At 43.1% G+C, this 22,760-nt stretch overlaps 1 protein-coding gene across 1 annotated transcript in view; it reads right to left on the reverse strand.

Annotated features, from left to right (window-relative positions):
* The window catches only part of LOC126203803 (outer dynein arm-docking complex subunit 1-like), a 93,866-nt gene that overhangs the window by 16,209 nt on the left and 54,897 nt on the right, over nucleotides 1-22,760 (reverse strand). Inside the window, exon 6 of the mRNA XM_049938170.1 lies at nucleotides 21,819-22,077. Within this exon, the coding sequence (XP_049794127.1) occupies nucleotides 21,819-22,077 (259 nt within the window). The remainder of the gene's footprint in view (nucleotides 1-21,818; nucleotides 22,078-22,760) is intronic.

The following is a 22,760-nucleotide window of genomic DNA, read 5'->3' on the forward strand; positions in this document are numbered from 1 at the left end:
ACCACAGGCAGAGATGAACATGCGCAATTTGGTATGGAGGCTTTAATCCATGCAAAAACGAAAATTTGTAAGAATGATAATACGAAACAAGGCACCTCGCGAAGAATAAATTCCCTCAGAACCAATCATAACAAAACTGTTCCACCTGACGGGCAGAATACATGAGACAGGCGAAATATCCTTTAGGAAGCATAATCACAATCACGGAAAGTATTGACTGGTTTGAGAATTAATTCATTTTTTTCAGCCAAAGTTCCAAAATACTGAAACAAACTGTGTATAAAATTATGGAAAACTGGCAGAAACAGGTCTTGGAAGAATTTTAGTTGTGTTTCGGAGGAATAAAGTGTTACACGGGTAATACTGACCCATGACTTTACCTTAGTAGATATACACTCCTGGAAAATGAAATAAGAACACCGTGAATTCATTGTCCCAGGAAGGGGAAACTTTATTGACACATTCCTGGGGTCAGATACATCACATGATCACACTGACAGAACCACAGGCACATAGACACAGGCAACAGAGCATGCACAATGTCGGAACTAGTACAGTGTATATCCACCTTTCGCAGCAATGCAGGCTGCTACTCTCCCATGGAGACGATCGTAGAGATGCTGGATGTAGTCCTGTGGAACGGCTTGCCATGCCATTTCCACCTGGCGCCTCAGTTGGACCAGCGTTCGTGCTGGACGTGCAGACCGCGTGAGACGACGCTTCATCCAGTCCCAAACATGCTCAATGGGGGACAGATCCGGAGATCTTGCTGGCCAGGGTAGTTGACTTACACCTTCTAGAGCACGTTGGGTGGCACGGGATACATGCGGACGTGCATTGTCCTGTTGGAACAGCAAGTTCCCTTGCCGGTCTAGGAAGGGTAGAACGATGGGTTCGATGACGGTTTGGATGTACCGTGCACTATTCAGTGTCCCCTCGACGATCACCAGTGGTGTACGGCCAGTGTAGGAGATCGCTCCCCACACCATGATGCCGGGTGTTGGCCCTGTGTGCCTCGGTCGTATGCAGTCCTGATTGTGGCGCTCACCTGCACGGCGCCAAACACGCATACGACCATCATTGGCACCAAGGCAGAAGCGACTCTCATCGCTGAAGACGACACGTCTCCATTCGTCCCTCCATTCACGCCTGTCGCGACACCACTGGAGGCGGGCTGCACGATGTTGGGGCGTGAGCGGAAGACGGCCTAACGGTGTGCGGGACCGTAGCCCAGCTTCATGGAGACGGTTGCGAATGGTCCTCGCCGATACCCCAGGAGCAACAGTGTCCCTAATTTGCTGGGAAGTGGCGGTGCGGTCCCCTACGGCACTGCGTAGGTTCCTACGGTCTTGGCGTGCATCCGTGCGTCGCTGCGGTCCGGTCCCAGGTCGACGGGCACGTGCACCTTCCGCCGACCACTGGCGACAACATCGATGTACTGTGGAGACCTCACGCCCCACGTGTTGAGCAATTCGGCGGTACGTCCACCCGGCCTCCCGCATGCCCACTATACGCCCTCGCTCAAAGTCCGTCAACTGCACATACGGTTCACGTCCACGCTGTCGCGGCATGCTACCAGTGTTAAAGACTGCGATGGAGCTCCGTATGCCACGGCAAACTGGCTGACACTGACGGCGGCGGTGCACAAATGCTGCGCAGCTAGCGCCATTCGACGGCCAACACCGCGGTTCCTGGTGTGTCCGCTGTGCCGTGCGTGTGATCATTGCTTGTACAGCCCTCTCGCAGTGTCCGGAGCAAGTATGGTGGGTCTGACACACCGGTGTCAATGTGTTTTTTTTCCATTTCCAGGAGTGTATTTAAGAAAGATAAATCTACAGTTTTATAATGTTCACTGGACCACTCTGCTGGAAAATTTTGAAGTCCCCCCCCCCACCCCCGAATAAAAAGGAGGGAGCGAGACGTTGTCACCAGCTACTACGGAAAGCCAACCAGTTCTGCACTGTCCAGTCACATTAATGTGACCACCTGCCAGATGCCTGAATAACCAGCTTCTGCGGCGGGGGACTGCTGCGAGACCTGCAGGAAGAGATTCAGTGAGGTTCTGAAGGTACCGACAGGGATGTGGAGCCAGTGTCGTGGCCAGCTGAGCTAGGTTTCTCGGTTGAGGGTCCATGGTGCGAACAGACCGACCGACGTGAACCCATAGATTCTCGGCTGGGTTCGTATATCGCGGGATCGAAACGAGCGAACGATGCACACGATATCATCGATGGTTTATCGATCATGTGTGGGGCCCTTTAGGCGCTAACTTTGTGAAGGCTCCAGTTTGTTGTTATCATCCACGTAATATGTATCAGTTAACAGTATTCGTCAGAATGCAGTCTGTTACAGCTCATTTTGTGGATAAACTATGAATATTTAAACCACCAAATAACCTTTTTTATTTCAAGTTAAAACCTAGTCATTTTTATAGTACTCGCATCAGTCGAAAAAACGAGGAAAAAGACTGTAGTGCGAACTGCAGGAACAAAAATGTTCGGTCTGAATCAGCAGTCAGATAAATTTTATTCGTAATAATCATTCTCAAGTAAAGTCGTGTAAACTGTATAAAAGTTAGTTTCTTTTAGAACAATGTGCCGAAATAGAATTAATATTTTTGATCCAAATGTGAACATCGATGCTACATGTTCTATTGAACAAAATACTTGCGTAATATAACAAATTTCGCCTTGTTCCCAGTCGTTCGCTTATGACCTCTCGTATTACAGACTTGGAGCACACCAATGCCTGCTAATAACTGAAGCGTTAGCGTGATGTCGGTCCATTGGCAAAATCTCGCAATTAGTTGCTTACGTCACATAATCAACATTCTTTAACGGCCCACCTCCTAGGAAGTAAAGCATTGTCCACAAAGATTGTCTTGAACTCCTAGGGATTAAAAATAAAGTTTCGCATGAGATGTATGTCAGTGAACGTTGTCCAACAGTTCAGACGATCAGGATCATTTTAAGGCTGTGAGTTTTGTTATTAACTTACTTCTATAGCAAACAATATATGTCGACAATATTGGAGCACAAGTTTGTAATGATGCACACCATAGCAGAGTCGAATCGAAAATGTAATTATTTGTTTGTGACAGTCGCAATACGTAATATGTCGTTTAATACAGTAGAATTACCACGAATGTATACTTCAACGTACGATAGCACACACAGATTCATGTCAAAGATCAGTTATATACGTGGCTTTAAAAACTCTGCGTAGTCGTGCGCACACATTCCTGATCAGTGTTATTACACTGGTTCAGAGACCTGAATAACCACCATTTTGCAGTGCGGACGTATGTGACACACGCAGGAAGAGAGTCAATCAGATTCTGGAAAGTATCGACAGGGATCTGGAGCTATGCCGACTTCAATGCCATGGCCACCTGCGTGAGTTTTGTCGGTTGAGGGTCGATGGCGCGAACAGTCCGATCGACATAGACTAGCAGATATTCTGCGGGGTTTAAATCTGGGGAGTTTGGTGGCCAGAGGAGTGCCATAAAATGGTCCTGGTATTCCTCGAACCACGCGAGTTCACTGCGAGCTGTGTTACGCGTTGCGTTGATCTGCTGGTAGATGCGATCGTGACGAGGAAAAACAAACTGCATGCAGGAGTGGGCAAACTCCTCAAGAATAGATGCGTACTTGTGTTGATGCAATGCATCCTCCATATTGACGAAATCATAGAGGATATCCCTCTCCCCTGGCACCTTTCGACGACTGCCCACGATATTTGCTTTCAGACGTTTCACGCCATCCACGTCAACGGCCATCTGCCCGATGGAGCATAAGATGTGATTCATCTGAAAAGGCCACCTGTCGCCACTACTGGACGTCCAATTACTATATTTGTGTGCAAATTCCAGCATGAAACTGGCGCCTGCTGCGGAGACGAATGCCCTGAAACGTTCGCTAGCGTCGTTTAGAAGACGCTGTTGGTAGCGCCGTGGTCCATCTAGGTGGTGAGTTGCTCAGCAGTTGCACGTCTATTCGCCCGTACACAGCTGCGCAGCCGTCGCTTACCCCTGTCGTCTACGGCCAATGGCGCACCAGGGTGGCCTCGGAGCCGATTTTGGGTAGCGCCATTTTGCCATGCACGGTATACTTCAACCACGGCGGCACGCAAACACTTTATAAACTTAGACGTTTTGTAACTGCTTCCACCCTTGTCCCGAAAGCTAATGACCATTCTCCTCTGGACATTAGATTAATCGTACCGTTTCCGCATTACGACAACGACTGCACTATTTTCCGCGTCTCTCCGACACGCTTTTTATACCCCCCACTGCTAGTGCTGCCACATGCCGCCTGTGAGAGGTTATTTCACGTTGGATCGAACATAGACGTTGGTCACGTTAAAGTGACTGGACCGTGTATTTTCATTTCAGTCCGGCTTACGGTGAATTTTCCCGCCGGGAAACTGCGCTGTACGGCTGCTGGTCCGCTGCCAGCGCGGGGTCCGCAGCATATGCCGTATGGTAATCCATTCTCTGTATTCTGTCCTTCTTGAAACGCAAATTTAATCCTTTTTAATAATTAGAGCACAAATTATCATGAAACTTCCTGGCAGATTAAAACTGTGCGTGTGACTGAGACTCGAACTCGGAACCTTTGCCTTTCGCGGGCAAGTGCTCTACCAACTGAGCTACCAAAGCACGACTCACACCCCGTCGTCACAGCTGTATTTCTGCCAGTGTCTCTTCTCCTACCTTCCACACTTCACAGAAGCTCTCCTGCGAACCTTGCAGAACTAGCACTCCTGTAAGAAAGGATATTGCGGAGACATGGTTTAGCCACAGCCTGGGGGATGTTTCTAGAATGAGATTTTCATTCTGCAGCGGAGTGTGAGCTGATATGAAACTTCCTGGCAGATTAAAACTGTGTGCCGGACCGAGACTCGAACTCGGCAGAAGTAAAGCTGTCAGGAAGGGGCCGTGAGTCGTGCTTGGGTAGCTCAGATGGTAGAGCACTTGCCCGCGAGATGCAAAGGTCTCGAGCTCGAGTCTCGGTCTGGCACACAGTTTTAATCTGCCAGGAAGTTTCATATCAGTCCACTCTCCGCTGCAGAGTGAAAATTTCATTCTGGAAACATCCCCCAGGCTGTGGCTAAACCATGTCTCCGCAATATCCTTTCTTACAGGAGTGCTAGTTCTGCAAGGTTCGCAGGAGAGCTTCGGTGAAGTTTGGAAGGTAGGAGAAGAGATACTGGCAGTAGTAAAGCTGTGAGGACGGGGCGTGAGTCGTGATTGGGTAGCTCAGATGGTAGAGCACTTGCCCGCGAAAGGCAAAGGTCTCGACCTCGAGTCTCGGTCCGGCATACAATTTCAATCTGCCAGGAAGTTTCATATCAGCGCACACTCCGCTGCAGAGTGAAAATATTATTCTGGACATATTATCATCTTGATCGTTTGGGAAATATGTCGCCATCAAATAATTGGAACAAGTATTTACGATACAACTTCAAAAAGTAAGCTACACGTTATTATGCCAGACCAAGCAGCTTTCACCGAATAGGACTGCACGCTTCAAAGTGACACAGATACATGATATTTTTCACCGTAGTCAGCAAGTCTCGTAAGGAACGGTAGGAACGGCCTACAGATCGTTCAGTTCCTCTTCATTAGAGATCCACTCGTTGCTCACGGAGCCACTGGAGAACCGCTCTGTAAGCGTCCTCATCTCGGAAAATCTACGATTTCTGTGAACCACTTCCTAGGGACATTCTCGTCTGTGGTCCATGTTGATGGTATTATGCCTCAACCAGTATTACCCACGTCTTTGTGACCTCAGTCAAATTTTTGGCACCAGTTCACAACGGCTGGAATCAACATTCCGGTAGAATTTCATGGTAAATATGGGTGCAATTTACTCGCTTTGTCTACAAGAACCGTAGTGTCCAGCGTACTTCAACTTTGGATTACGTTTCCAGTTCCCGCTCCACTTCACTCCCACATTATGATGAAGCTGTTATCTGTACCGTAGTAGAACTTCTTGGTGTCCAAAGGTCGTAGCGTAGAACGCCACGTGTAACTTACGAGAGGGTTGGAAAGTTGATCAGACAGCAAATTCGAAATGACTAGTTTACGAGTGTTTCAGATAAGAGAGCTGGGCCAATTTTATTTAAATTAATGAATACATATGAGGCATTTATTTCACATAACTTTGTGGTATAAAATTTCGTAATATGAATAACAATCACGTATTAAGTGGACGTACTCTTTTATGATAACAATCATTTTTGCGGGATTATGACAAAAAAAGGAGATATACATTCACAAATTTAAATATAATAATGTGTGATAATTTTTACCAAATTTAATTTTAGAAAGTATATGAGATCTTTATTAGATTTCACTGAAAGTAGTAAGAATTATATTTTTCAGATGTTTCATTCACAGTTACTAATTCAAATTTTTATTTGTCTTTATCAGATCAAAAAAAAATACAGAGAGTAGATAAACTATTTACAGCAGCATTGAAGCAATTGCTTTAATCGATAACATTTCGTGAGAGAGAGGGGGGGTGGGGGGGGTGGGAGGGAGAGAGACAGGCAGACACACACACACACAGAGGGAGAGAGAGAAAGAGAAGAGCGACATTTAAGTGTCGTTTTTACGGAGCTGACAAAAACAAATTTTCATAAAACTGATCTTAAGCGTATCAGAATTTTTATAAAAGTTAGGCAGTCAACAACTGTTCTATACCCGTTTGGATTTTATAAAGATATACTGATCTTTTCTGGGGACTCACGTAAAGTAATTGTTTGTTATCTTTTCTGTTTTGACGTACCGAAGCTAATAAGTTAATGCAGTAGTTTCTGAATAACTTTATAGTGTAAATCTGTTTGTTTTGGGAATTGTACAATAGCTCTCACAACAATCAGTCGGCAGCACAGCGATTCACCGGTAGTAGGTGGTAGTTTTGTGTGTAATAACCGGCATTCTGGTAACTTTTGTGTGACTCGATTTGTTTTTACTTGAGTTACTGGTGTTTTTTGTTACAATTTTCCCGTGGTATAGTGACTTATGTGAGGCAGTGGACATTTCCGATTAATTTATTAATTGCAACTATGATAACATCATCATAAACTAATCCTGTTAGCAACAAAATCTTTATTATCAGTGTCATCAGAACACCATATTGGTACTGATACTACATTTGTTAATGACACTTGTTTTAAAATTGCATTCTGATACACGTGCTCATGAGGTACGTGTTTCAACAACACATCCATTTCATTCTTTTTTTTTCTTATGCAATGAGAGTTTTTTTCTCAATATAGGTACACCGTCCTTCCTTCTACACACACACACATATATATATACCACTAAGGCACACACAGAAGGTCGGCCAGCGTGAACGAACGTCTAAGTCGCTCAAGGAACAGACATCCAGTTCTGCGTTAACCCCAGCTGTTCATCGGTTTCAAAACGGTTCAAATGGCTCTGAGCACTATGAGACTTAACATCTGAGGTCATCAGTCCCATAGACTTAGAACTACTTAAACCTAACTGACCTAAGGACATCACACACATCCATCCTCGAGGCAGGATTCGAATCTGCGACCGTAGCAGCAGCAAGGTTCCGGACTGAAGCACCGAGAACCGCTCGTCCACAGCGGCCGGCTCATCGGTTTCATTTGCAGATTTTATTGTGGTCTTCAGTTCGAAGATGGCTTTGATGCAACTCTCCGACATAGTCTATCTTGTGCAGACCTTGAAACGTCCCCTTTTAACAATTATACAAGACTGTGCTTTAACTGACACACAATATTTTTAGCGCAACGCAATCTGACTTTCAGAAAATCCCTACGAAAGAATGGCCCTGACTAACATTAACCTATGCGTTTCACAAATCGCTTACCTCACAAAAATCTTGGTTACTCGAACTACTGCAATACAGCGAGCGCCACTACTGCCAGCTAAATAAAAGATTCAAACTATGGAAGGCACTAACTACTGATAGGGATAGTTAGCAAATGAAAGATATTAATAGAAAACAAACACTGTATTTACCTTAATAGTCATAATATATATAGCAGTTCATGACAAATTACAAAACTCCGCCATCTCTCTCCCCACATCCACCACTGCTGGCGGCTCACCTCCAACTGCGCAACGCTACACGCTGTTCACACCCAGCTGCCGCTGCCCAACACTACAATGGCAGACAACACTGCAAACTAGCCACAGACTGCACACAGCACAGCCAGTGATTTTCATACAGAGCGCTACGTAACGTTGCCAATAAGAAAACATAAACAGCCTACTTACATAGCCCCCATGCTCCCCACAAAAAATTTTACAAATTGTTTTGGGCAGTGGCCAATAATGATTTGATAAAATTTTTCATAATTACAATAACAAAGATATCAAATGCACACACTTATTGATACAATGTTGGTCAAAAGCTAAAATTTTCTCACAGTCCATAAAGACAGTCCTGATCATACATCACAGTATAATTTCAATTTTTTTCTCAAAGTCTGAGCAGTAAAAGAAAATGCACACAGAAGTAGTGGATTTCCATGAAGTCTTGAAGAAGTAGTGTTGTCCTTCCAACGGAAAGACAGTGCTGACTCTTGACATGCAGACAGGTAATGGGCCACAACAGAGCAAACCCACAGCGGAGTCAGTCGAAGTTTTGAAGAATATTGGTTGGTAGGTCATCACAGAGTAGACCCACTGTAGTCCTGGTAGAGATTATGGTATTGGTGGGCCACCAGAGGTGCAGACCCACTGCAGTCCTTGTAGAAATAATGGTACTGATGGATCATCAAAGATGTAGACCCACTGTAGACCTTGTAGAGATAATGGTACTGGTCGGTCATCAAAGATGCAGACCCACTGTAGTCCTTGTAGAGATGGCCAGCAGCCATCTGTTGTGACTGTGCAGGTGCACAATCACAATTGAAGAGTCTTGCGGATAATATAGCAAGTCCATAACTACCACTTGTGTACTCACAAAGGTTTTGGAATTGTCTTTAGAACCAGCAATGCTGTTACCCAGTCCCTTGCTGAATTATTAACACATGTGCAAGCACTAACAGTCCCTACTTCTCACATATTGTCCATATACTATGACCAACAGAAACGTGAGCAGTGAAATAGAACTTACAAGTTACTTAATTTGATGAACTGGTGTCAATTACAATTGTATAACATAAGAATACAATTACAAAGGTACAAAATACATCATTAAAGAACAGAACAATACAGATAACATTTGTAATACAGGCTTTACAAAAGAATCAAAATAACATATACATCAGTGTTACAGGAATTATGACATGAATACATACATAAAAGATCATAATAACTTTCGAAACATCAACTTCACACATGTGCATTAAAACAGAACATAATAAATAATGTCTCAGCATATTTACAAGGTAAATAACATATTATTAATGCCAATTATATTTGAGGATAACAGTATTCCTCATCATAGTGAATGTAGCTTAGTATTAGAAGAAGAAAAAATTCTATGAAGCTACACAAAGACAGGAAGAACATAAATACACAAGGGTACACAAACACATAGTGGGATAACACAAGGAAGGGACAGGGTTTGTTTTACTGCAGTATTTTGCAAACAAAACTTTCTTTACTTTTCAGAGATCTCCCTTCGTTCTTCATTATTTCCAAAAATTCCTATCTATACCTGCTTTCTGTACTTTTCTCGTATAACCTCTCAGTGCATTTCTTCAAATTCATCGCAACTCATTCTCTTATAGGCTACCCCCTCTTAAGCTAACTTAAATCTACTGAGCTCAGATGCTAAACTAAGGGACGAGGCAATGCAGCAGCACAAAACAAATAACACAAACAGCAATGACAAAAAAATGGACATTGGCAAACAATTGCAATATTACGACTAATATAAGGCAATGAGCAGCAAACAAGAAAAATAAATCAGTAGTAAACTGGCTTAGCAGAATAACACAAAGTCAAATTCAGTAACACTATGCCTGGCAAACAGCAGAAGCAATAAATTATATCTAAACATGACAAAGCGCAAGCTAGTACACTAAAGACAACAATGCAGATAAGGGCAATGTCTATTCACATCTTAATGTCTATGTAATTAAAGTGGTGCACCACAAGAAGTTATTCTACCAAAAAAATTACCAAGTACTTGAAAAGAAAATTATGAATGCAGTTCCTGTGAAGGTAAATGTCTTTTTGTGCTCCCTCATTTTTTTGGAAAAAAATTATTATTTACTCGATCTGTAGATAGAAAATATTTATATTAGTACATCTATAAAATTTTATTTTAACCAATGCTGCAGTGCAGCTAGAAACTAGATATTAAACAAAATGAGTAAATAAATACATAAAGCAAGCCATATCGCATTTCTCTCAACTAGCAAGACAATAGCTGTGAAATGTTTCTCATCATTTCATTAGGCATTTTAGTAAATATCATAAATTAAGAACTCTACAGTGTAATCATGTTTTCAAGTTTGAGCGTGTCGTATTTACGATGCTTTCTACAAAGGAATGTCAATAGCGAGGATAATGGCCTCCCTTTTTTTTTTTTCACCTGCTCCTCTGGCACACACTAATGGCTTTTTCTCCAGGTGTCTGACACAGCTGGGTGCCCGCGATGCATTACGTGCAGGTGGTCACTTAACTTTCGTACGGAAATATTTACGACAGCAGTTTCCGCTACAGTGGCAGTCTCATATAAAAAATTGCAGAGGTCGAGAATTTCCATTGCAAATGTGTAGATACAAAATCTTATGAATATAACAGTGTCCAAACAATTTTCGCCGGCATTGTGATACATTCACGCATTTACACACATTTCATAACCCTTAAAGTATGATTCTTGGTTTCCAACATCCTTTTTCACAAGTCAGAGTCCCTAACCACTACTCATTATTCCTTACCTTACTACACATATACATATTCGTCGACACGTCTTCAATATTTCATCATAATAACTACATAGCATAATCAGATTCCTTACATAGCATCAGCTTATTGATCATAAACATACTGCAACAGCATAATACACATCATCATCGTAATAATAATAATAACATCATAAAACCTCAGCCAAATCTCAAAATCGTCGTAGCTTCCTCCAATAGTTTCAAAACCTAAAAAAAATTCTCTGCTCATGTCAAAAGTGTCATCTGCCTCAAACGTACTTTAAAATCATGCTCCCTTACCAAATACATCATTCAAAGCTCTCATAATATCACAATGGGTCCGAAAAAATATGAACAGTCCACAAAGTGCAGACAAAATACCATTTCATAAGTGTGAAATTATCCAACTGTGTAATTGCGTAAACATGTGTCACTGACGTAGTAAAAAAGACATGTTTGTCTCTCTCAGTTAAATGATCAGATAGCTGTGTAATTTATGTGTTAGAGAAATATGGTACCGATGTGTAAAGTTGCATAAGCAAATACCATATTAGCTAGGGCTCCTTGTGCTTGCCAAACACATGGTACACAAAGTAAGCGTGTACCCCCCTGAGGATTAATGTAATTATACCCTCAGGTGTTACAGATTACAGCAATGGAATGAAATGTATCACGGAAAACCCTTGTATCATTACACTTCAAATATCTTAAAAAAATAAATGTTTTAAGTGCGAAATTAATCACTCAAATACGTGTACTGTAGCGCTAAACTGTGCGTCATGTTGTAAGATAATCTCTGTGGAAGTCTCGTAGTTATCGTCCTCCGAAAGCTAAGTTCTGCAGAAGTCAATGTACTTACCTCATGATAAACAAAAGTGAAATGCTTTGTGTAAAGATATCGTAGTTATTACGCTTATTTGTGTGATGAAGAAAGTACTGTACTGTAACGTATTGTTGTGCTATGGAAAAGGCTGTCTCATTGTAGCTATACCACAAAAGTTACTACTAAAACATGTTTTACTTTCCAGAATAAAACAGAAAACTGTGCAGATATAAAACAGAAACACTGCAAAAGCAACATTGTAAATTGTCACTCATTAGTAGCATCGTGATAAAAATCATGTAGCTGTCACATAAACTAACCACTGTGTCATCTGGTATCTCACAGAAAGTACTTCAAATCCAGAATGTATTTTCAAGTAAACCAAAATGTTGCATTAAAATCTCATTAGCAGTACCAGTATGTGTCCTAAGTATGTAAGCCTGAAAGTCGTTACGTAATCGTGCAACTAACAAGCAAGAATATACAAATACAACACTGTGTCGTCTGTTCACTATAACAATACATTCGTAATTTCTGTTTAAAAATGTTCCCTTGGTTCTTGATTGGATATTTAACTTCAAACATTGTTGCATGGTAACAGTTTCTAAGTCTGACAATGCATACTAGAAATGTGAAGTGAAAAGTTTTATGGCAAAGACAAAGTTAAAAAAAACATATTATCTTTCAATAAACGGTTTTACATGTGAAGTGTGGTGAAATCCTTTACTCTTCATAGTACTCAGAGTTTGAACTTGAATGCAATTATCATATCGTATACGTCGGTAAAGAATACTGGAATTTTTTTTTCAAGGTTAGCGTCTATGTTATTTTTCTCTGAGCCAGCCGGCGCACTCGGCTGCCTGCGGTGCGAGTCATTGTCTGTCTTTTTGTTGGCGCGCGCCGTTATTGGGATTAGGAGACCGAACTTCTAAAAATTCACCTTGACGAGAAGGCCCTGCCCTGTTTAAATCCCGCCAGTTCTGATGCAATTCAGGTCTGTCGTTACGAATATATCGTCTGTCGTCATGTCGGTAGATTCCGTAGTTTCTTCCTTGTCCGTCACGTGGTGGAGAATTTCTCCCTGAATCGTAACTGTGCGCCGAACTGTTGCGTCTGAAGTTATTCTGCCTCCCTTGATAATAATTGTTTTGGTTCCCATATTGTCTGTTTCTCTGATTGTCTCTGTGATAGTCATTCCTACGTAAATGCAATCTTTCTCTGTAACTATTATTACTCTGCCAGTGGTTGTCATATGGGTGGTGTCTGTTTTGGTCATGATTTGCGTTGTAAGAATAGACTTGTCGTGTCAAGTTATTGTTTCTGTCGTCACGGAATTCTGACGGATGTGACCTGTAGTAATTGTTTTCCTGTTTCCGCATCCCGCGACTGTCTGTGTCAATTTCTAATTCTTGTAACAGTCCCTGAAAAGCTTCAATGTCGTCCTTGCAACGTCCTGCTAAAATAATATGTCGTAAATGTTCAGGGAATTTGATTAAGCAAATGCGGATGAGTTCTGAGGGGCTGTATGGGTTTGAAAGATACTGATTCTTATGCAACATGTCTTCAAAATATTTGACAAGACTGGAAAATTCAGATTGTTCAAAGTGTTTCATCATTATGATGCTATGTTTTACTCGGTCTTGTGTAGCTTGTGACCAATATGCTGAGAGGAACGCATGGTAAAATTCTCCTTCACTGTGACAATCGTGAATGACCCATCGCATTCTTTCAGCTGGTTCATTCTCTAAATAGCCACACATAAATTCTAATCTGTGCTCTAATGACCAGTTGGGAGGAAAACAATGAGAGAATTGATGAACTTTGGAAATATTCAGCAGACTCAATAAAGAAGATATCATTACACCAATGGACAGTGAACAAAGAAGACCTACCGGAACACTTAACTACAGCTATAATCCATCCATTACACAAAAAAGGAGACAAATCAAATCCCGACAACTATAGAGGAATGTCCCTTTCGGATATCACACATAACGTCATATCAAGAATTCCGATCAAATTGAACTGGAACCAGTGGAATACCAAGGAGAATTTAGACCCTGGAGAAGCTGCCTAGAACAGATTATCACTTTGAAACTGGTAATGGATTACTACAAAAGAAGACAAAAACAGGAAGTCACAACTTCTGTGGACTCCAAAAAAGCTTATGCCTGTGTCCACAGATTGTCAGTGATGAAGATACTGAGGAATTTCGGTCTGAATCCCAAATTAATAAAATAATAAACCTAACTCTGACAAACACCAAATCTAAAATAAAGTTCAGAGGAGAAATATCTGAGCCATTTACGATTAAAACAGGTTAAGACAGGGAGACGGTTTATCGCTAGTATTTTCCAACTGTGCTCTAGAATGTGCGATTAAGGAATGGTTCAAGGAAAATCCTAAAAATACAATAATTGTAGCCAAGAAGGATGAAATAAACTTAAATTCCTTCGGATTCACAGATGACTTAGCATTACTAGCTAATAACATTCAAGAAGCAGGAAATTAAAATCACAGATGACTTAGCATTACTAGCTAATAACATTCAAGAACCAAGAAATTAAAGAAGAAGCCTACAAAATATAGCACAAAAAATAGGACTCCAGATACCGTTCGAACACACTGAGATAATGGTAGCAGATCCATATAACACCAAGTTACAGGCAAGTAAAACTAGAGAATTTAAATACCTTGAAGAAATTTTAACATAAAACTTGAACGAGAAACATGCATGACAAGAAACAACTAAGAAAATGATAAGAGCTCAAATATTAACATGATGTTTATACAAAAAAAAGTTAGTCATTCAAAACTAAACTAAAACATTACAAGACGCTGGTTCAGCCAGAGGTGACATACGGAAGTGCAACTCTTTTTGAAGTCACTCAGAAAAACACATCGACAAAATCCTAAAAGTAGAGAGATGAATAGCTTGGACATCCACAAATAAGAAATATCAAAACGATTGACAGTGGCAGATAGTTCCAAATAAAGTGCTGTACAGTGATTTACAGCCCATTACAAATACTAAAAGGAAAAGAGGATCTCTCTTTCTCGCTCATTATGAGGACACCAGAAAACAGATTACCAAGAAAAATTATAGAGAAACTTTGGAACATAAAACACCAAGTAGGGTGGATAAGCTAAATCAGGGAGGATATGAAAGAGCTAAAATTAACCCTAGATCATTTGCGTAGTAAAACAGGAAACTTAAAGAAACAGAAAAAAAATAAAAATAAGATTCAAACCAAAAGCAGGCAAACTACAAACAACAAAATGGTATTCACAGATGAGTAATGAAAAAAAGATCAACAGCAAAGCTCATCGACTACTTTAGTACTTCTTAGCACGAAAATAGCTTTTTCAACAAACATCTTTTGCCTGTGGACCAATGGATCAAAAGAACTGTTGTTTTATTTCTTCTTCCTGAACTTTAAATCCTTTTCCAGATTTATACACGGTTTCGGTTCCCTGCTAACTCTATTTACAGAATTAATAACATGAGGGACACGCTGAAAACCTCTCTCACCCCTTTCTCAACAACTGCTTCCCTATCGTGTTGGTCTCCTCTATAACAGCAGTTTTGTTTCTGTACAGTTTGTAGATAGAATTAATTTCTTTTATTTCCGCCAATGATCACAGAACTTTTGGTTCATAGACTACCGGTTTCGGTCATCTTCAGATCTGTTTCATAACCTGTCCTAATATAATAACGCCATAATTGCATTATATTTGGACGTGTTATAAAACAGATCTGAAGATGGTGATTACTGATAGACACTCATAGATCAAAAGTTTTATGATGAAGAGGAATGACCAGATAAAACCAGCAGTAGCATTCTACATTTCCTGGATCACTGTTTTAATCCGCGACCATATCGCATCTTACGAAATTTGTAGATAATCTTTCGTTCGCTGACTTTTACTCATCTTAATTTCAGAAATTCAAAGCTTATATTCCAGTCAACGTTGTGAAAGGTCTATTTTCTATGCCTACAGAGTCTATAAATGTTGGTTTACCCTTCTGCGATCTATCTTCTAAGATAAGTCGTAGGGTCATAGCTGCATCGCGTGTTGTCACATTTAGCCGATGTCCAAACTTGTCTTCTCCCAGGTCGGTTTCCACCAGTAGTTACATTTCCTCTGCAGATAACCCCTGTTACAGGCGTGAGCAACGATCCCAGTTTGGAAGTGACTACGTCATCACATTTGCATGTACATCTGCATCTACTCCGCAAGCCACCTTATGGTGGAGGATTCTTCTGGTACACTATCTTTTACCCCATTCCCTGTTCCATTTGCGAATGGCTCGAGGGAAGAGTGGTTTTCGCTTCGAGCTTATTTCGCGAGACGTACACTATGTGATCAAAAGTATGCGGACACCCACAAAAACATACGTTTCTCATGCGACATACTGCCAGGTACTCCATAGCAGCGACCTCAGTAGTCATTAGACATCGTGAGAGAGCAGAATGGGGCGCTCTGCGGAACTCACGAACTTCGAACGTGGTCAGGTGATTGGGTGTCACTTGTGTCATACGTCTAGCCGGCCGCGGTGGTCTAGCGGTTCTAGGCGCTCAGTCCGGAGCCGCGCGACTGCTACGGTCGCAGGTTCGAATCCTGCCTCGGGCATGGATATGTGTGATGTCCTTAGGTTAGTTAGGTTTAAGTAGTTCTAAGTTCTAGGGGACTGATGACCATAGATGTTAAGTCCCATAGTGCTCAGAGCCATTTGTCATACGTCTGTACTCGAGATTTCCACACTCCTAAACATCCCTAGGTCCACAGTTTCCGATGTGATGGTGAAGTGGAGGGATACGTACAGCATAAAAGCGTAAAGGCCGACCTCGTCTGCGGACTGACAGAGACCGCCGACAGTTGAAGTGGGTCGTTATGTGTAATAGGTAGACATCTATCCAGATCATCACACAGAAATTCCAAACTGCATCAGGATCCACTGCAAGAATTATGACAGTTAGGTGGGAGGTGAGAAAACTTGGATGTTATGGTCGAGCGGCAGCTCATAAAGCACACCTTACACCGGTAAATGCCAAACGACGCCTCGCTTGGTGTAAGGAGCGTAAACATTGGACGATTTAACAGTGGAAAACCTTGTGTGGAGTGACGAATCTCGGTACACAACGTGGCGATCCGATGGCAGAGTGCGGGTATGGCAATGCCCGGTGAACGTCATCTGCCAGCGTGTGAAGTGCCAACAGTAAAATTCGGAGGTGGTGGTGTTATGGTGTGGTCGTGTTTTTCATGGAGGGGGCTTTCACCCCTTGTTGTTTTGCGTGACACTATCACAGCACAGGCCTACATTGATGTTTTAAGCACCTTCTTGCTTCCCACTGTTGAAGGGCAAATCAGGGATGGCGATTGCATCTTTCAACACGATCGAGCACCTGTTCAGAATGCACAACCTGTGGCGGAGTGGTTACACTACAATAACATCCCTGTAATGGACTGACATGCACATAGTCCTGACCTGAATCCTATAGAATATCTTTGGGATGTTTTGGAACGCGAAATTCGTGCCAGGCCTCACAGACCGACATCGATACCTCTCTTCAGTGCAGCACTCCGTGAAGAATGGGCTGCCATTCCCCAAGAAACCTTCCAGCACCTGATTGAACGTATGCCTTCGAGAGTGGAAACTATCATCAAGGCTAAGGGTGGACCAACACCATACTGAATTCCAGCATTACCGATGGAGGGCGCCACGAACTTTTAAGTCACTTTCAGCCAGGTATCAGGATATTTATCATCATATAGTCTATGAGAGAGGAAGCAATACTGTGTCCGAAATTTGCCGAAATGCAGTTCTCTGGATTTGAATAGTAAATCTCTCCGTGGTACATAACACTTTCGTTGGAGTGTGAGCCACTGGAGTTTATTCAAGCACGTCCGTAAAGCTCTCCCACCGGCTAAACGATCCCGTGCCATAATGTGCTTCTCTTCGTCGGATCTCTTCCATCACTTCTGTTAATACTACTTGGCAAGGGTCCCTGACTGATGACCAGTATTCAAGAATAAGTTTTACAATTATACTGTAAGCAAATTGTTTCATGGATTAATTACATTTCTCTAAGATTTTTGCTATGAATCTCTGCCTTGAGTCTGCTTTTCGTACTGCTTCTTTTATGTGGTCATTCCTCTTCAGATCACTACAGTCTGCTACTCCTGGCTGCAGTAAAGGAAACAAAAGAAAAATTCGGAGTAGGTATTAAAATCCATGGAGAAGAAATAAAAATTTTGAGGTTCGTCGATGACATTGTAATTCTGTCAGAGACAGCAAAGGACTTGGAAGAGCAGTTGAACGGAATGGATGGTGTCTTGAAAGGAGGATATAAGATGAACATCAACAAAAGAAAAACGAGGATAATGGAATGTACTCGAATTAAGTCGGGCGATGCTGAGGGAATTAGATTAGGAAATGAGGCACTTAACGTATTAAAGGAGTTTTGCTATTTGGGGAACAAAATAACTGATGATGGTCGAAGTAGAGAGGATATAAAATGCAGACTGGCAATGGCAAGGAAAGCGTTTCTAAAGAAGAGAAATTTGTTAACATCGAGTATAGATTTAAGTGTCAGGAAGTCGTTTCTGAAAGTATTTGTATGGAGTGTAGCCATGTATGGAAGTGAAACATGGACGATAAATAGTTTGGACAAGAAGAGACTAGAAGCTTTCGAAATGTGGTGCTACAGAAGAATGCTGAAGATTAGATTGGTAGAACATATAACTAATGAGGAGGTATTGAGTAGAATTGGGGAGAAGAGGAGTTTGTGGCACAACTTGACCAGAAGAAGTGATCAGTTGGTAGGACATGTTCTGAGGCATCAAAGAATCACCAATATAGTATTGGAGGGCAGCGTGGAGGGTAAAAATCGTAGAGGGAGACCAAGAGATGAAGACTCTAAGCAGATTCAGAAGGATGTAGGTTGCAGTAGGTACTGGGAGATGAAGAGACTTGCACAGGATAGAGTAGCATGGAGAGCTGCATTAAACCAGTCTCAGGACTGAAGACCACAACAACAACTCCTGGCTATTTTTCCGGTACATAGAGTAATTAAAAAATAGTGGATATCTTCGCCAATGTGGTACATTTACGAGGAGCGTTCAATATGTATTGGGACACTTCTTTTCTCTGCCAGTTTCTGTTCCAAAAATGCGAAATTTTCTGTGGGGCATCGTGGAATATTTCCGCTTCATCCGCTATGGTTGCATGAAGCTCCGATAGGTGGCGGCACTATACGTAGCCTTCAAAATGGTGTCCGTAACGCAGGTGCATTCCACGCAGAAAACTATCAATGAATTTCTTTTGGTGCTAAACCAGAGCATAGCAGATATTCATAGGTGTTTGCAGAATGTCTAAGGAGACCTGTTAGTGACGAAAAGCACTGCGACTCGTTGGGTGAGGCTTCTGTCATCACTGCAACAAGGTCGCGCAAAACCTACTCAGTCTCATGATAGCCGGCCAGCCGCACACAGCTGTGACCCCTGTGATGTTGGAACGTGGGGACACTCTCTCCACGGTGATCGACGGATGACAAACGCCTCGCTGCACAACTGGATGCCTCTGTTAGTGCTGACACACTCGTCTGCCAGTTGGGCGTACTCAAAGATGTGTAGCCGCTGGGTTTGTCGCCGCTTAAGGGAAGATGGTGACGGATGGATGGAGAGGGTTGTATGGGCGCACGACGCAAGGTCTTCAGCGCCGACTCAGTGACAGATTGAGACGGGTGTCAAGAAAATACTCAGGACAGTAAGATAAAACAGAACGTAAAACACTGGTAACAAGCTTGGAGAAATATGTGCCTACCCACACCGAAGCGTGGGACAAAGCATGCCGTCAGCACTAAAACATAGACAACACAGGAAGAAAGTGGTAGAGGGAGCTAAAACATTATAGCAGATGGAAGTGGCTGGCTGACCGCAAGGAAAAAAGGGAGGAGCCAGCAACTCTGCAATACACTAAAACCTCCAGCCTAAATGTTTACGCCAGAGTCCCGACACATCACAAAACTTTAAGACCCTAGACACACACGTCTCATCATTAGCTAAAACACAGGGCAGATCCCCATCAACTTGTGCTTCTGCCTTTGCATCACGGTATAAAATGCAGTCTGTTAAAATGTGCCGGACAGAGACGTCCACACCACCAGCATCACAAAACGGGGGATCCTCTCGCCGTAATAGAAAGCTATGTGTGTGAGGATAGTGCCCGACCCGAAGACGCGTGAGGGTCACTTCTTCCCGCCTGAGCAACCGGCAGGAGGAACGCCACGGTCGAGTTGTTGACTTCACCACCGTCAGCCATTCTTCCTCCCACAACTGCACGCACTTCCTGTGGAGTGCAGAGATGACACACTGCAAGGGAATAGGACACTGGACCACATCCTGCTCTCTGCAGGCCACCTTGGCAGCCCGATCGGCCTGTTCATTGCATTGCTCCATATGCCTACATGACCAGGCACCCAGCAGAAGGACACCTCCTTACCCCGCCGTTGGAGCAAGTACAGTTCGTCATATATCAGCTGGACCATCTCCTCAGTTGGGTACAGATTCTGCAATGATTGTAGGGCACTAAGAGAATCGGAGCAGAGGAGAAATCGATTGCCCCGAACACGATTCATCTCCTCCAGTGCCCTCAGGATCGCGTGGAGCTCCGCTGCGAAAACGGTATATTCATCAGGGAGGCGAATCCGGGTAACATGATCAGGAAACACTACAGAACAGCCGAGGAAATTTTCCTGTTTGGAGCCATCAGTGTAAACGACGGTAAAACAGTGATGCACATCTAAAATGTTAAAAAACAGGGATTGGAATGTAAAATCTGGTCTTAAAATTAGTCAAATTTAAAATACACCACTGGCCATTAAAATTGCTATACCAAGAAGAAATGCAGATGATAAACGGGTATTCATTGGACAAATACATTATACTAGAACTTATATGTGATTACACTTTCACGCAATTTGGGTTCACAGATCCTGAGAAACCAGTACCCAGAACAACTACCTCGGGCCGTAATAACGGCCTTGATACGCCTGGGCATTGAGTCAAACAGAGCTTGGATGGCGTGTACAGGTACAGCTGCCCATGCAGCTTCAACACGATACCACAGTTCATCAAGAGTAGTGACTGGTGTATTGTGGCGAGCCAGTTGCTCGGCCACCATTGAGCAGACGTTCTTAGTTGGTGAGGAATCTGGAGAATCTGCTGGCCAGGGCAGCAGTCGAACATTTTCTGTATCCAGAAAGGCCCGTACAGGACCTGCAACATGCGGCCGTTGGGATCCAGTACGGCGTTCCGTATACCCTCCTGAACCGACAGATTCCATATTCTGTTAACAGTCATTGGATCTCGACCAACGCGAGCAGCAATGTCGCGATACGATAAACCGCAATCGTCATAGTCTACAATCCGACCTTTATCAAAGTCGGAAACGTGATGGTACGCATTTCTCCTCCTTACACGAGGCATCACAACAACGTTTCACCAGGCAACGCCCGTCAACTGCTGTTTGTGTATGAGAAATCGGTTGGAAACTTCCTCATGTCAGCACGTTGTAGGTGTCGCCACCGGCGCCAACCTTGTGTGAATGCTCTGAAAAGCTAATCATTTGCATATCACAGCATCTTCTTCCTGTCGGTTACATTTCGCGTCTGTAGCACGTCATGTTCGTGGTGTAGCAATTTTAATGTCCAGTAGTGTAAGTCTGGGTCTCCGGAGGAGCCAAGGTGTAAATCTGCTCCAACCGCGACGGAAAACATTAAGACCAGCCATATCCATCGCAGAGAGTCAATCCTGTGCGCGAATCCCATAGGACCGCGTTGCTCTTTGCCGGTTATGAAATAGCCGTGCCTGAGGAATCTGAGGAACGGTATGGTATGCAAGTGTGTATGGTGTGGACAAAGGGAAGAGTTTTGTAGCCAAAACAGTGGGGAGCAAAATGGTGAATTGGAATCTCGAATAAAATCGAACAGGTTTCGAAAAAACGCTGTGTTGCATCACTTATTGAACGCCCCTCGCGTTAGCATTCAGTCCGTCTGACACTGCCTGACTTCCAGACGGAGGGACGCGGCAGGCGAGGCTGACTCACCGAGGTGTGTGATGGTGGGCGTCTTGTCGCAGCCGGCCGCGTTGAAGAGGTCCTCGATGCCTCGGAAGAGCGCCTCCAGCGAGACGTCGCGGTCCTGCAGGCGGTCCTCGGCCGCATCGCGCTCCGCCCTCTTCGCCTCCAGCTCCTCCTCCACCTTCGCCAGCTCCTGGATCTGCTCTTCCTTCTGCGTCTCCTTCTCTTCTTTCAGCCGCTCGATCTCTTCGTTAATTTCATTAATCTGGTTCTCCATTTCGTCAATCTGTGTAAACCAGAAAAAGAAACAATTCGACGTCGTATTAAAACTCGTAGAAAGAAGGAATACTAACAGACACACTTCTTATAAAATATATTCATTACGCGACTAGTTTCGATACTGCACGAGTGTCACTTTCAGGCCCCTGTGCAAACTGAACTGTGATATCGAACTATCACATAGTGGTCTGGATCTCAGGAAAGTTGGCCAAAAATGGAATAAAGCTTCAGATTTAAACGTAAATTCGTATGTAAGGGTTACTGAGGTCGCTGATTACGAATTTGATATTAAAATTCCAAAATTCGAAATAGCAGATCCAATAAAGACGACCAATTCATTCAAAAATGACAAAATGCCTATTGGCTTCTGTCTCGGGTTCTTCGGCCGACGTTCATCTAATGATTTTTCTGACGTTTCGCCAGCACGAGTGGCTGGCATTGTCAAAGCTTCACCCTCCATTGCCGGTGTTGAACTGGAGCCGAGCTCGCGGCCGCAGACTATACGTACCTGAATGAGATTTTCACTCTGCAGCGGAGTGTGCGCTGATATGAAACTTCCTGGCAGATTGAAACTGTGTGCACCGACCGAGACTCGAACTCGAGACCTTTGCCTTTCGCGGGAAAGTGCTCTACCATTCCCAGTCCCAAGTTCGAGTCTCGGTCGGTGCACACAGTTTTAATCTGCCAGGA

The sequence above is a fragment of the Schistocerca nitens genome, chromosome 9 (assembly GCF_023898315.1).
Source record: "Schistocerca nitens isolate TAMUIC-IGC-003100 chromosome 9, iqSchNite1.1, whole genome shotgun sequence".
NCBI lineage: Eukaryota > Metazoa > Arthropoda > Insecta > Orthoptera > Acrididae > Schistocerca > Schistocerca nitens.